Source organism: Chanodichthys erythropterus, chromosome 16, assembly GCF_024489055.1.
Source record: "Chanodichthys erythropterus isolate Z2021 chromosome 16, ASM2448905v1, whole genome shotgun sequence".
NCBI classification, from domain to species: domain Eukaryota; kingdom Metazoa; phylum Chordata; class Actinopteri; order Cypriniformes; family Xenocyprididae; genus Chanodichthys; species Chanodichthys erythropterus.
The window spans coordinates 35467233-35479597 of record NC_090236.1 but is presented as its reverse complement, the minus strand read 5'-3'; the positions used below and the strand labels follow the sequence as shown (position 1 = coordinate 35479597).

The following is a 12365-nucleotide window of genomic DNA, read 5'->3' as shown; positions in this document are numbered from 1 at the left end:
CATTGCTAAGTTACAGAACATGTTATCTGTTTCCGATGCAGAAAAGTTAGTTCATGAATTCATGATGTCTAGTCTGGATTACTGTAATGCATTACTAGCTGGTTGTCCTTCTTCCTCAGTAAACAAGGTACAGTTAGTCCAAAATGCAGCTGCTAGAGTTTTAGGTCAAGAAAATATGATAACACCAATTTTATCATGTCTATACTGGTTACCTATTCAGTTCCATATCGATTAAGTATTGTTATTGCTATATGTCCTAACTATTGTTAACATGTATTCATTACTTCCATTGTTTCTACCTTAAATTAATTTGCTATATTATAATTATTATAACATTGTTAGCTAACTGTGTGATTATATGTAAATTACATAATTTAGACACAGTCAACTCTGAAAACAGATTACTCTAAATTGTAATGTTGACATGCACTGCCTGTAAAGCTGCTTTGAAACAATATGTATTGTGAAAAGCGCTATACAAATAAATGTGTGTGTGTGTGTAAGTGTGTGTGTGTTACAATGGAAAATGGGACACAGAAGTTAATTTTTTTTAGCCTGAAGATGGCGCTATCTACATACACATGACACCACCTCATGTTTATTATTGTAAGTCTTGATTGAAAAGAAACATCTGCAGTTGAACATCATCACTATCTCAACATGACAAGCAGAAAACAAAGCTGCTATGAATGACATTTTCCCATTTCCTTTCACAGATAAACAAAGATGTCTCACAGAATGCCTGTTTTATTCATTTTGGTCATTCATTTCTATGGTAAGTAAAGAAACCCTTATTGTTGTAAATAACTGCATTATTAAAATGACATTGCTTGTATAATTATGTTATTATGCATTCACAGGATGCTTTGGGAAAGACACTGTTAATCAGTCAAATGAGACAAAAACTGCCACTGAAGGACATCAGGTTACCCTGAGCTGTGAATATGAAACACTTCAGTCTGCTCCATATCTTTTCTGGTACATTCAACACTTTAATGGCTTTCCTGAATATATACTGATGAAATACAAGTTTGGATCAAGTAGCAGTTCTGAATTTGAAGAGAGATTTAATGCCAGTTTGGACTCAAATTCAGTTCCTCTGACAATCAAGAACCTGCGTGTGTCTGACTCTGCTGTGTATTACTGTGCTCTGAACCCCACTGTGACTCAAACACACTCAACACTCACACAATAACTACTCTCTCACATTGATAAAAATGCATAACTATAATGAATCAAATAATAATAAAATAATATAGTCATTGAGAATAACAACATAAAATGTACAATCATTTAATGGTAAAAGTCTCTCTTTTTTTTTTTTAAAGCTTCTTCTAATAATATAGCCAATAACTATGTCAAATTAGAAGAGATTGATAAAACAAACATCAAAACATTGAAAAGTATTAAAAGTATATCCAGAATCGTTGAGGAGGAGGAGACGTTCAGTATTGAGGAACTGTGGTTCAGTCAGACTCCTCCTCAGAGCTCCTCCCACTGCAGTCATTTATCTATTCAATGTTTTTTTTTATCATTTATCACATTTAGTTTAGTGCACATGTATAAATCTTAAAGAAAGATACACAGCTAACCTCAAACCATTATCAACACCTGTTTAAACTGAGGAATCAACATGGACAGATATCTACTAGTGATTGCCATTACAGTTTCAGGTGGATATAATTTACACTTTTAAAATCTCCTGGTGTTTTTGGCAAGAGAAACTGTCTGATGATTTAATGCTCTATTGTGATTTCTCAAATTGTATTGCAGGTGCATTTGCTGATAGCATTGGTCCAGTTGACAAGGACACTAATATGATCATTAGAGAAGGAGAGTCTGTGATACTGAGATGCTCATATGATGCTAGCAGCAGTTATGTCTATCTTTACTGGTACAGACAGTATCCAAACAGAGAACCAGAATATTTACTGTGGCAAGGTGCTCGATCAAATCGAGGAGAGCTGGATAAAACAGAGCAGCGGTTTCAGCCAACTTCATCCCAATCATCCACTGAACTCACTATTAACAGTGTGACTCTGTCAGATTCAGCTCTCTATTATTGTGCTCTAAGTGTTGACACCCAGTGATACAAAGTGCCTGAGAAGCTTTACAAAAGCCAGTTATCAAATGTTAATCACGCCACATTTATATTTCTAAACCACTGGGACTGTATGTGGTAACACCTGTTGAACAATTCTGGAGTAATGAAGAGAGTGGAGAAGAGAGGATATGACATCACACTAGAAGAACATGTTGTATGGGATGTTTATCCACCTTATTTTGCAAAGAGGATGAGACCGGAAACCCGACACATTCAAGTTACAAATGGCTGTACCCACATTTTTTACATCATGTCCTAAACCTACATGAATTACTTTCTTCTGCAGAACACAAAATAAGATATTTTGAAATATATTGGTACCCAAACAGTTTCGGTTCCCATTCACTTCCATTATGGACAAAAAACGCCCCGGGTTACTTCGCTGTAACCCTGTTCCCTGAAAAGGCGGGAACGAGAAGCTGTGCTTTATTCAGCGCTGTGGGGAACGTCTTTAGTCGTGACCAGCTGTGAATATATGTGTAAAACAATGTCAATGAAATTGACCTATATTTATAGCCTTGCGAGACGTCATCGGAATGCGCCATGAGCGAGGCTATAATTAGATGTGCCACCTGTACATCAGCAGATATTTTGTCTGAAGAGCAGTCCAGGGACATCTCAGTGCGGCAAAGAAGCGCAGCTTCTCGTTCCCGCCTTTTCAGGGAACAGGGTTACAGCGAAGTAACCCGGGGCGTTCCCTTTCAAAGGCTACACTCTAAGCTGCGCTTTATTCAGCGCTGTGGGAACGAGAATACCCACGCCGCCGCACTGTGTGTCCGGACCACCTGGCTGTGAAGTGTGTCACAAAGCGCAGAGAGTCTCAGACACTAGCTTGTGATGTCGACTCAAGGACATGAGAGCCCGGAGTAACATGAACATCCAAACTATAAAACCTTATGAATGTGTGCGGAGAGGACCAACCTGCCGCATCACAAACATTTTGTAAGGGGGCGCCCCCCGCCAAAGCTCTAGAAGAGGCAACCCCCCTGGTGGAATGAGCCCTGATGCCCGTTGGCGAAGTGTGACCACGCGCCTCATAGGAAAGGGCAATAGCATCTCTCACCCAATGTGACATGGTCTGTTTCGTGGCGGCCGCACCCCTGTTATGGCCGCCATGACAAACAAACAGTTGCTCTGACTTATGCCACTGGCTGGTGCGGTGGACATAAGTCTGAAGAGCACGGACTGGACACAGTCTGTGAAGTCTCTCCTGCTCCGGCGTTGTGAATGGCGGAGGGCAGAAGGCTTCAAGTGTGACCGGATGCAAGTTCGAGAAAGGAACCTTAGGCAGATAGTCAGGATGAGGATGCAAAATTGCTTTCACCATTCCTGGGGCAAAGTCTAAGCAGGATGGCACAATGGACAGGGCCTGCAAATCCCCAATTCTTTTCAGAGAAGTTATAGCCATAAGAAAAACCATTTTCAGAGTTAACAGCTTGTCAGAAACTGACTCTAATGGTTCAAAGGGGGTCTCAACCAGGCCCTCTAGGACTATAGCTAGGTCCCATGAAGGGATCCTGGTTCTAGAAGGGGGCTTAAGCTGCCTAGCTCCTCGAACGAAGCGAGAGAGCAAGACATGCTTGCCCAAAGGCAACCCGTCGATCAGAGCGTGGCAAGCCGAGAGAGCGGCCACATAAACCCTGAGAGTGGCGGGGCATGTACCTGTCGATAACTTTTCCTGCAGGAAGTCCAGAACTGTAGCAACTTGGCAGTTTACTGGATCTGCATTGTGTGCAATACACCATCTTTCAAAGACACCCCATTTGTTGGCATAACTTGCTCTAGTAGAGGGAGCTCTAGCATTCAAAATAGTCTCGATAACTTGAGGTGAAAGCCCTGTGTTCCTCAGTTGGTTCCCCTCAGGGGCCAAACATGAAGATTCCACATCTCCGGCCGGGGATGAAATATTGTCCCCTGCGCCTGAGACAGAAGGTCCCTCCTGCTCGGTATCGCCCAAGGCGAGCCGTCGAGAAGAGACATTATCTCCGAGAACCATATTCTGTTCGGCCAATGCGGTGCTATCAATAAGAGGCAAATCCCTTGTTGGCGAACTCTGGCTAGAACTCCCGGGAGCAGAGCAACTGGAGGAAAGGCATACAGGCGCATTGAAGGCCATGTATGCGCCATCGCATCCAGACCTAGGGGGGCTGGGTGACTCAGAGAGAAGTAAAGGGGACATTGCGCTGTCTGATGGGAGGCGAAGAGGTCCACCTCTTCCTCGTAGAACCTCAGCCATATCTGTTTCACTACGTCGGGGTGAAGTTTCCATTCCCCACTCGGTAGTTTCTGTCTGGACAGTAAATCTGCTCCCACATTCTGGTCCCCAGGAATATACACTGCCCTCAGTGACAGGAATTTGTCCTGGGCCCAGAGAAGATCTGTCGCGCTATCCTGTTGAGATGGCGCGAACGCAGACCTCCCTGGCGATTTACATAAGAGACTGCTGTTGTGTTGTCCATCCGCACTAGGACATGACAGCCTCTCAGCTGCTGGAGGAAGTATTTCAGGGCCAGAAATACAGCCATCAATTCTAGGCAGTTGATGTGCCAGACGAGCTGATGGCCCTCCCATTCCCCTTGGGCTGGACGACCACTTAAGACCGCTCCCCAGCCCGTCAGGGAGGCGTCCGTCGTTAGCAACCTGCGACGACACGGCGCCCCTAGAGTGGGACCCAAGGTGAGAAACCGGGGTCTGAGCCACACAGACAGGGTACGAAGCCCGCGGCGCGTAACCCTTATTTGCCTCAGGGGTTTGGCCCTTGGATGAAACCCCCTGGCTTTGAGCCACAACTGAAACGGTCTCATATGCAGGCCCATGGGAATTACCGAGGACGCTGATGCCATGAGACCTAACATTCTCTGAAATTGTAGAATAGTACAATCCTGGTCTAACCTGACATTTTTCAGGGTGTGAAGAATGGTCTCGACTCAAGCGGGAGACAATTGTGCCCGCATCGTGGTCGAATCCCAGATGACCCCTAAATATGTCATTCTCTGGGTTGGACAGAGAACGCTTTTCTTCTCATTGAGTCTCAACCCTAGAGAAACTAGATGAGCTAAAACGACATCTCTGTGTTTTAACGCCATCTCTCGTGACTGCGCCAATATTAGCCAGTCGTCTATATAATTCAAAATGCGAATGCCCTGGAGTCGCAACGGAGCCAGTGCTGCATCCATGCATTTTGTGTATGTGCGGGGTGATAGGGCTAGGCCGAATGGAAGAACCCGATACTGGTAAGCTTCGCCCCCGAAAGCGAACCTCAGGAATCTCCTGTGTTGTGGCAATATTTCGATATGAAAATATGCGTCCTTGAGATCGATCGTGACGAACCAATCGCACTGTTGGATTTGCGACACGATCATCTTTACTGTTAACATTTTGAACTTGAGAGCTTTGACTGAACGGTTCAGGCCTCGAAGATCTAAAATTGGACGCAGCCCCCCATCCTTTTTGGGAACTAGGAAGTATCGGCTGTAATAACCCGACTCTCTCTGTGAAGGGGAAACACGTTCTATGGCCCCTTTCTCCAGAAGAGTTTGCAGCTCTTGTGACAGTAACGTCGCTTGCCCCGGCTTCACGGTAGTGGAGACCACGCCGTTGAAACGCGGAGGACGACGGAAAAATTGGATTCTGTAACCGAATTCTACTGTCTTTAGAACCCACGCGGAAACCCCTGGCAGTAGTTTCCACGCTGCCAGGCTTTCTGAAATGGGCACTAATTTTGACACTTCCTTTTGAGGGGATACTAGGTGTTCCGTGTCCTGATGTGTTACAGGAGCTAACGGAACACCTAACATTTCGCTGGAAACCGCTGCCCCCCGAAGCACCAGAGGTGGCGGGGAAGGAGGGTTTCTGTGGAGATGTCGAGAAGGGGCGAGTTCTAGATATAATACGCGCCCCGTCCCGAGGGGGGCCATCCCCACAGGGCTGGGCGCAAGACCATCAGGATTTCTTCTTCTTTTGGAGAATAGTCCTGAGGTCTTGCCTGGGAGGTTGTGCAGGGCGGCGAGACGGTCCCCAGTCCTTACGAGGGGGAGCTCGGCTCGCCACACTCTGCTTCTGAACCTCTCTCTTAGAAGGACCGGGTTGGGGCTGGGTGGCTGACGGCCCCTCCCCCTGAGTGCGGCGAGGAAGGAACTTCACAAATGCTTCCTCCGATTTTTTCACCTCCTGAAACCTGCTCACGACTGTGTTGACCGAGTCTCCAAACAGGCCAGAAGGTGATACTGGGGCATCAAGAAGGAATACTCGGTCTTTGTCTTTGATGCCCGTGAGGTTTAGCCACAGGTGCCTCTCCGTGCTAACCATAGCAGCCATGGAACGGCCGATGGCATGAGCCGTTTGCTTGGTGGCACGGAGAGACAGATCTGTGGCTCGACGAAGCTCAGTGAACGCTTCCTCTGTGATGGTAGTGCCGGCACTCAGATCCTTCAGCAGGTCAGCTTGGTACGCCTGTAACACTGCCATAGTGTGCAGCGCAGCACCAGCCTGACCTGCAGCTTGGAAAGCTTTTCCCACAAGCGCTGAGGTGGTTCTACAGGGCTTTGTGGGGAGGGTAGGCTTTTTTAACGATGATGCTGACACAGGCGAGAGATAGCTCGCCAGCGTCTCTTCAACCTGTGGCATCATCGTATACCCCCGTGCTTCAGCACCCACGATAGTCGAATAAATCGACGTTGAGGGCACAAAAACACGGGAAGTATATGGCTTTTTCCATGACTTAGATAACTCGTCATGGAGGTCCTCAAAGAAGGGGAGAAACTGCGATGGTTAGATGGTTTGGGGGTCTCTTTTTCCTGTGGCCAGTCTAGCTGTAATCTAGCCACAGCTCGAGTTACTACCTCGAGTAATTCCTCAACGGCTTTATCATCACGTGAGGAACGCTCAGAGGCAGCAAACTCGAGAAGAGAATCATCGTCTCCCGCGTGAGCTGAAGAAGCACCGGAGTGCGCTTCAGGATCGCGCGAGAAGACGCGCGGATCAGGTGACAAATCGGGCGAAAGGGCAGGACCCGTCTCCCGTTCGTCAGCGAGATCCATTTGCGAGCCCCATGATTGTAATGCGGGTGCTGATCCCTGGAAGAAAGAGAGACGAGCACGCAGCATCTTAACTGTGAACATTTCACAATGCTGGCACTCGCCGCCTTCCAACGCACGGACAGCGTGCTCTTCCCCCAAACAAACAAAACAGTACGGATGTGTGTCCGTTTCGGCAATCGGACGCGAACACGGAGGAACACACCGTCTGCCTTGTTCACTCATACTTCTCTCAATATATATATATTATGATATAATAAAATATATGGGATGTTCACATTCACTTGGGCTGCAGAGTGAAAGGAGGAACAAATGAGAGAAAGTTTTTCTGCGCTCTGCCTATCAAATCTAACTCCTGACAAGAGGGAAAGAGAGAAATGATAGATGCTTATGACAAAAATTCACAGAATGGCCTCTGAAGACAAAAGACCTGCTGATGTACAGGTGGCACATCTAATTATAGCCTCGCTCATGGCGCATTCCGATGACGTCTCGCAAGGCTATAAATATAGGTCAATTTCATTGACGTTGTTTTACACATATATTCACAGCTGGTCACGACTAAAGACGTTCCCCACAGCGCTGAATAAAGCGCAGCTTAAAGTGTAGCCTTTGAAAGGGAACACTGAGACATTTCTCAAAATATCCTTTGGTGTTAAACAGAGGAAAGAAAGTCATGCTGGTTTGGAACAAACATGAGGCAAATAAATGACAAAACTGAACTATCCCTTTAACCAATTCAACTAACAACTTTATTCCATATTTTTTATTTTATCTTTTTAATTAATCTGCACTTTTTCCATATAATTGAGAAATGCAAGAGGATTAAAATATATTCAATCAAACTTTATGTGAAATATTCAATACCATGACACGCATGAATGAATCACAAATCCTTCATGCTCTCTGCATTCAGATACTGTGGTAGTCTGTCTCCTCCTCCAGGTGTTTGTAAATGTCTTCAGCGTAACTTTAGCAAAGAGAGTCTGAAGCAGCAAGGGGGTTAAAACTGCTGATCATTCAGTTTAGTTTAATTCATACAGCACAATTACAGTATTATGATGACACACTGGAAAAAATATTTTGTGTTGTTTATCTCATATTTCTTGGGTAAGTAGATATTTAAACATATTTAATTTGAGAATAAATGATTGAATGAATTAAATTGGTAAATGTTTTTCTAAATTTCAGGGTGTAAATCTGAGGATGCCGTCCAGCAGAATATGAGAGTTCAAACTGCTGTTGAAGGTGCAGCTTTAACAATCAATTGTACATATACAACCAGCGATCCATCCCAAACTCTCTTCTGGTACCAGCAAAAAGTGAATGGAGTCCCAAAATACATGCTGAACAGAGTCGGTGCTTATGGAGATAATGATGAAGAGTTCAAGAAGAGATTTAATGCAAGTCTAAACACATTAACAAGATCATTTCCACTGATGATCCAGGATGTGTGTGTGTCTGACTCTGCTGTGTATTACTGTGCTCTGAGGCCCACTGTGACTCAAACACACTCAACACTCACACAAAAACTATGTGTGAGTATTCACAATGTTGAAAATATTGCCAAGTTAGGTTTTTAATTTTGTCTTTTATTGTAACCTATTTTAAACTTGATTATCATACTATATATATATATATAGTCAGGTATATAATATGTAATATATTTTCATTACTGTTGTTAATTTAAACTCAGTCCTTAATTTTCATTTAACAGGGCAATCTCCAAAAACAGCACACCTCCTCTACAGGGTGTCTGCAGGGTGTTTGCAGAAATCTGATAATTACGTTCTGCATGATAGGTGTATTGTGTTACTGTATTGGTGTACTGCTTCAGATTTTATTTCATATTTGTAAGTCACTTACATAAAATGTTAGAAATACCCAAATTCACCACAGGGAGGCAGCATTCCTCAAAGAAACATGTGAGGACTTGACTTGAAATATCTAGAGAAGAGAAGCACAGATGAAACAGAGCTACAGTCAGATCTAAGACAGAGAGACTGAATACATGTTAAAATATTAATATCTTTATCTCAACAATGGAAAAATGGGTGATTAGTATTGTTTTCCTCACAGCACAGAATTTTGGTAAGAAAGAACATAATTTACACTTGTTTTACTTTATGTGAGTTAATTAATATATGTAAATGAGTAATAGTTAAATCTATTTTTCAGTGTGCTGGGGGCAAGACAGAGTTGAACAGCCTTACAGAGAAATTACTGCAAATGAAGAGGATCAAATAACTTTAACGTGTAATTACACTACCAAAGCTTCAAATGCAGATGTGTATCTCTTCTGGTACAAACAGCTACCAAACAAATCACCAACATTTATTCTGAGTGAATTTTCCTTTGGGAAAGGACCTACTGAGGATGAATTTAAAGAGAGATTTTCTGCAACATTGAACTCCACATCAAGATCAGTTCCTCTGATGATCCAGGATGTGTGTGTGTCTGACTCTGCTGTGTATTACTGTGCTCTGAAGCCCACTGTGACTCAAACACACTCAACACTCACACAAAAACATGCTAAATAAATAAAAACTCTCCAACTTTGCCAAAGCAACACTAAACCATTAGGAACATATTATAAAATCATATTTCATGAAGTGAGAATCCTATCAGTAATAAACAATAAATAATGTGCTTTTTGTGCAGTTCGACTCAAGCAGAGCAGATCTACAGTATTTAAATTGTTTTCATTATTTCTTCAGTTTTAACAGAGAGCAGTTCAATATGATCCAGAATGTGTTTGTGTATTTGGTTTTTAAGCAGCACATATAGGTCCCCATCACACATGCTGCGTTCCAATTCGCCTACTTATACTACGCCCTAAAAGTATGTACTCTTTCTGTGAACAAAAAGTACTTACTTTTGAGTGTGTAGCAAAAGAGTAGACAAGCTTTGGGACATACTAACACGTCATACAATCGCGTCAATTCTCTCTGTCGCATCCTGTCACCGTAAACTGGCCTGTCAATCATCTTACATCCTCCACATTTCATTTAGTTAATATCCTACCGTATCGGACAGAAATACAGCACGTTGATCTGCAGTCGCGGGTCTTTCATGTGGAGAACTGTCCTCATATTAATGCATAATGATGCATTTAAAAGTTAATGGCCATTCGGATCTTTATAAAAGTCCACATTGGTATTTGCAGATGAAAAATAACACGGGTAACATTAAATATATATTTTCTATCAGGTTAAACTGATTATTAGTCACTCAAATCTCTCAGCGTCGATCGCGCGTATCCGCCATGTTTTGTAGTTTTTTAACACTTTTTACTCGTGTTTGTAGTTCAGAACTGAATCCTCGTCCAATGCGCAATGGGTTGTGGGCAATATTAGCCTTTATAGTGTGCACGGATCCACACTTCGAAAATCTACCGGAAATAGTAGACCATCCGGGGACTTTTTGCATACTCTTTTCAACATACTATGCTTTGGGACACACTTATTTTAATCTCACATACTATTTAGGATGGATAGTATGGACATTGTAACGCAGGGACACTCTCTGATTTCTTTCTTTCAAGGCTCTTGTTCTTGTGTTCAAAACTGTCACTTCCAACCAATCACCTGCATCTGAAGCAAAGATGAAGACACTGAAGACACACCTCTTCTGTGAGCTCTGAACTAAAGCATTCGCATCGGAGCACAGAGAACATGAACAGATCTGTAGAAACATGGAAAAACACCTGTTTCTGATTTTATTTCTGACTTCAGGTACAAAATGATTCACTTTATTCATTCTAGTGATGCAGAAAAACAGTGTAAGAAATGATTGTGTGCAACTTGACTCAGTAATTTTCTTATTTCTTTGTTTTAGGTGTGATGACTGCAGACAAGATTGGGCCAAATAAAGAAACTAACATTATCAAGAAGGAAGACGAGACTGTGACCCTCAGCTGCTCATATGAAACAGACAGCAGTGTTGTTAGACTTTACTGGTACAGACAGTATCTTAATGGAGAGCCTCAGTATTTAATATGGAAAAATGCTCGTACATATAGTGATACTGGGAACCCCTCTGATCCTCGCTTTCAGTCGACTACATCTCAAACATCCACTGAACTCAAGATTAATGGTGTGACTCTGTCAGATTCAGCTCTCTATTATTGTGCTCTAAGAGTTGGAGCCCAGTGATACAAAGTCGGTAACACTTTACATTAAGGTTCCCTTTGTAAAGGGTTTATAAAGGTGTTTGTTAATGAGTAATAAGTCATTTACAAATGCATTATAAATCATTAATAATGCAGTTATAACTGCATGAATAAAAAGGCGACTTTAATGCAATACCTGCCAAATAGTGAGCCGTTTTTAACTCACATGTTATAAATGCTTAATAAATGTATTTATTAACATATTTAACTCAAAACCAGATTTCTGGTTTATTTTATGATGCAGCAAAAATTGACTATCATAATTAGACTGAAGGTTGTTGTATTTGTGCTTTCTTATTAATATCTCATGACTGCCACTTGTCTTACTATGTTGCTTACCAGAAGTTTTTGTCTTACCCATGATACTCTCCAAAAAGGTCATGATGCCTCTCCACAGCAGTGTATAAAAACAAAATTATTGTTTTTTTAAAGACAAAATTCCAACTTTATTTTGAAAATAAAACAAAAGATAATAACCATAACTTGATTAGATATTAAAGTCTGTGTGAACCGGAAGTTGCAAACGACTCTTCTCCAGTGTTGTGACGTATTTCCAAGTGAAACAGAATATTGAATAGAGGGCAGAGTTTTACTTTAGTGCTCCTCCTTTCCATCTCTCGCACTCCTCCTCTCCATATCTCACTCATAGCAGACGAACGGTTGCAGAAGAGTGCTTTACACGTTTTCAACCCAAGCCGTCAAACTGACGTTATCAGAGAAGGAACGCCATTCCAGACCAGAAGTAACTTTTCAGATTTTGATTAAAGATTACTGCGGCAAACAAGTTTTTTCTGTGTTTTAACTTGCACGGATTCATTGTTCACCACAAGACCCGTAATATGACCAGTAATAATATTAATGTAAAGTGAAAACCTGTGAACCATTTATTAATGAGTTATGAACATTAACAACCTATGAAAGGGAACATTAATGTAAAGTGGAAACCCGTGAACCATTTATTAATGAGTTATGAACATTAACAACCTATGAAAAGGAACCTTAATGTAAAGTGGAAACCTGTTAACCATTTATTAATGAGTTATGAACATTAACA

The 12365-nt window shown here is 42.3% G+C and overlaps 1 gene segment (V, D, J or C); it reads left to right on the top strand.

Annotated features, from left to right (window-relative positions):
- The first annotated feature begins 1633 nt into the window (after window positions 1-1633).
- LOC137003809 (T cell receptor alpha variable 18-like) lies at window positions 1634-2090 on the top strand. The segment is given in 2 exon segments: window positions 1634-1673; window positions 1774-2090. Coding segments are annotated over 2 exon segments (357 nt in total).
- Window positions 2091-12365: the final 10275 nt, after the last annotated feature.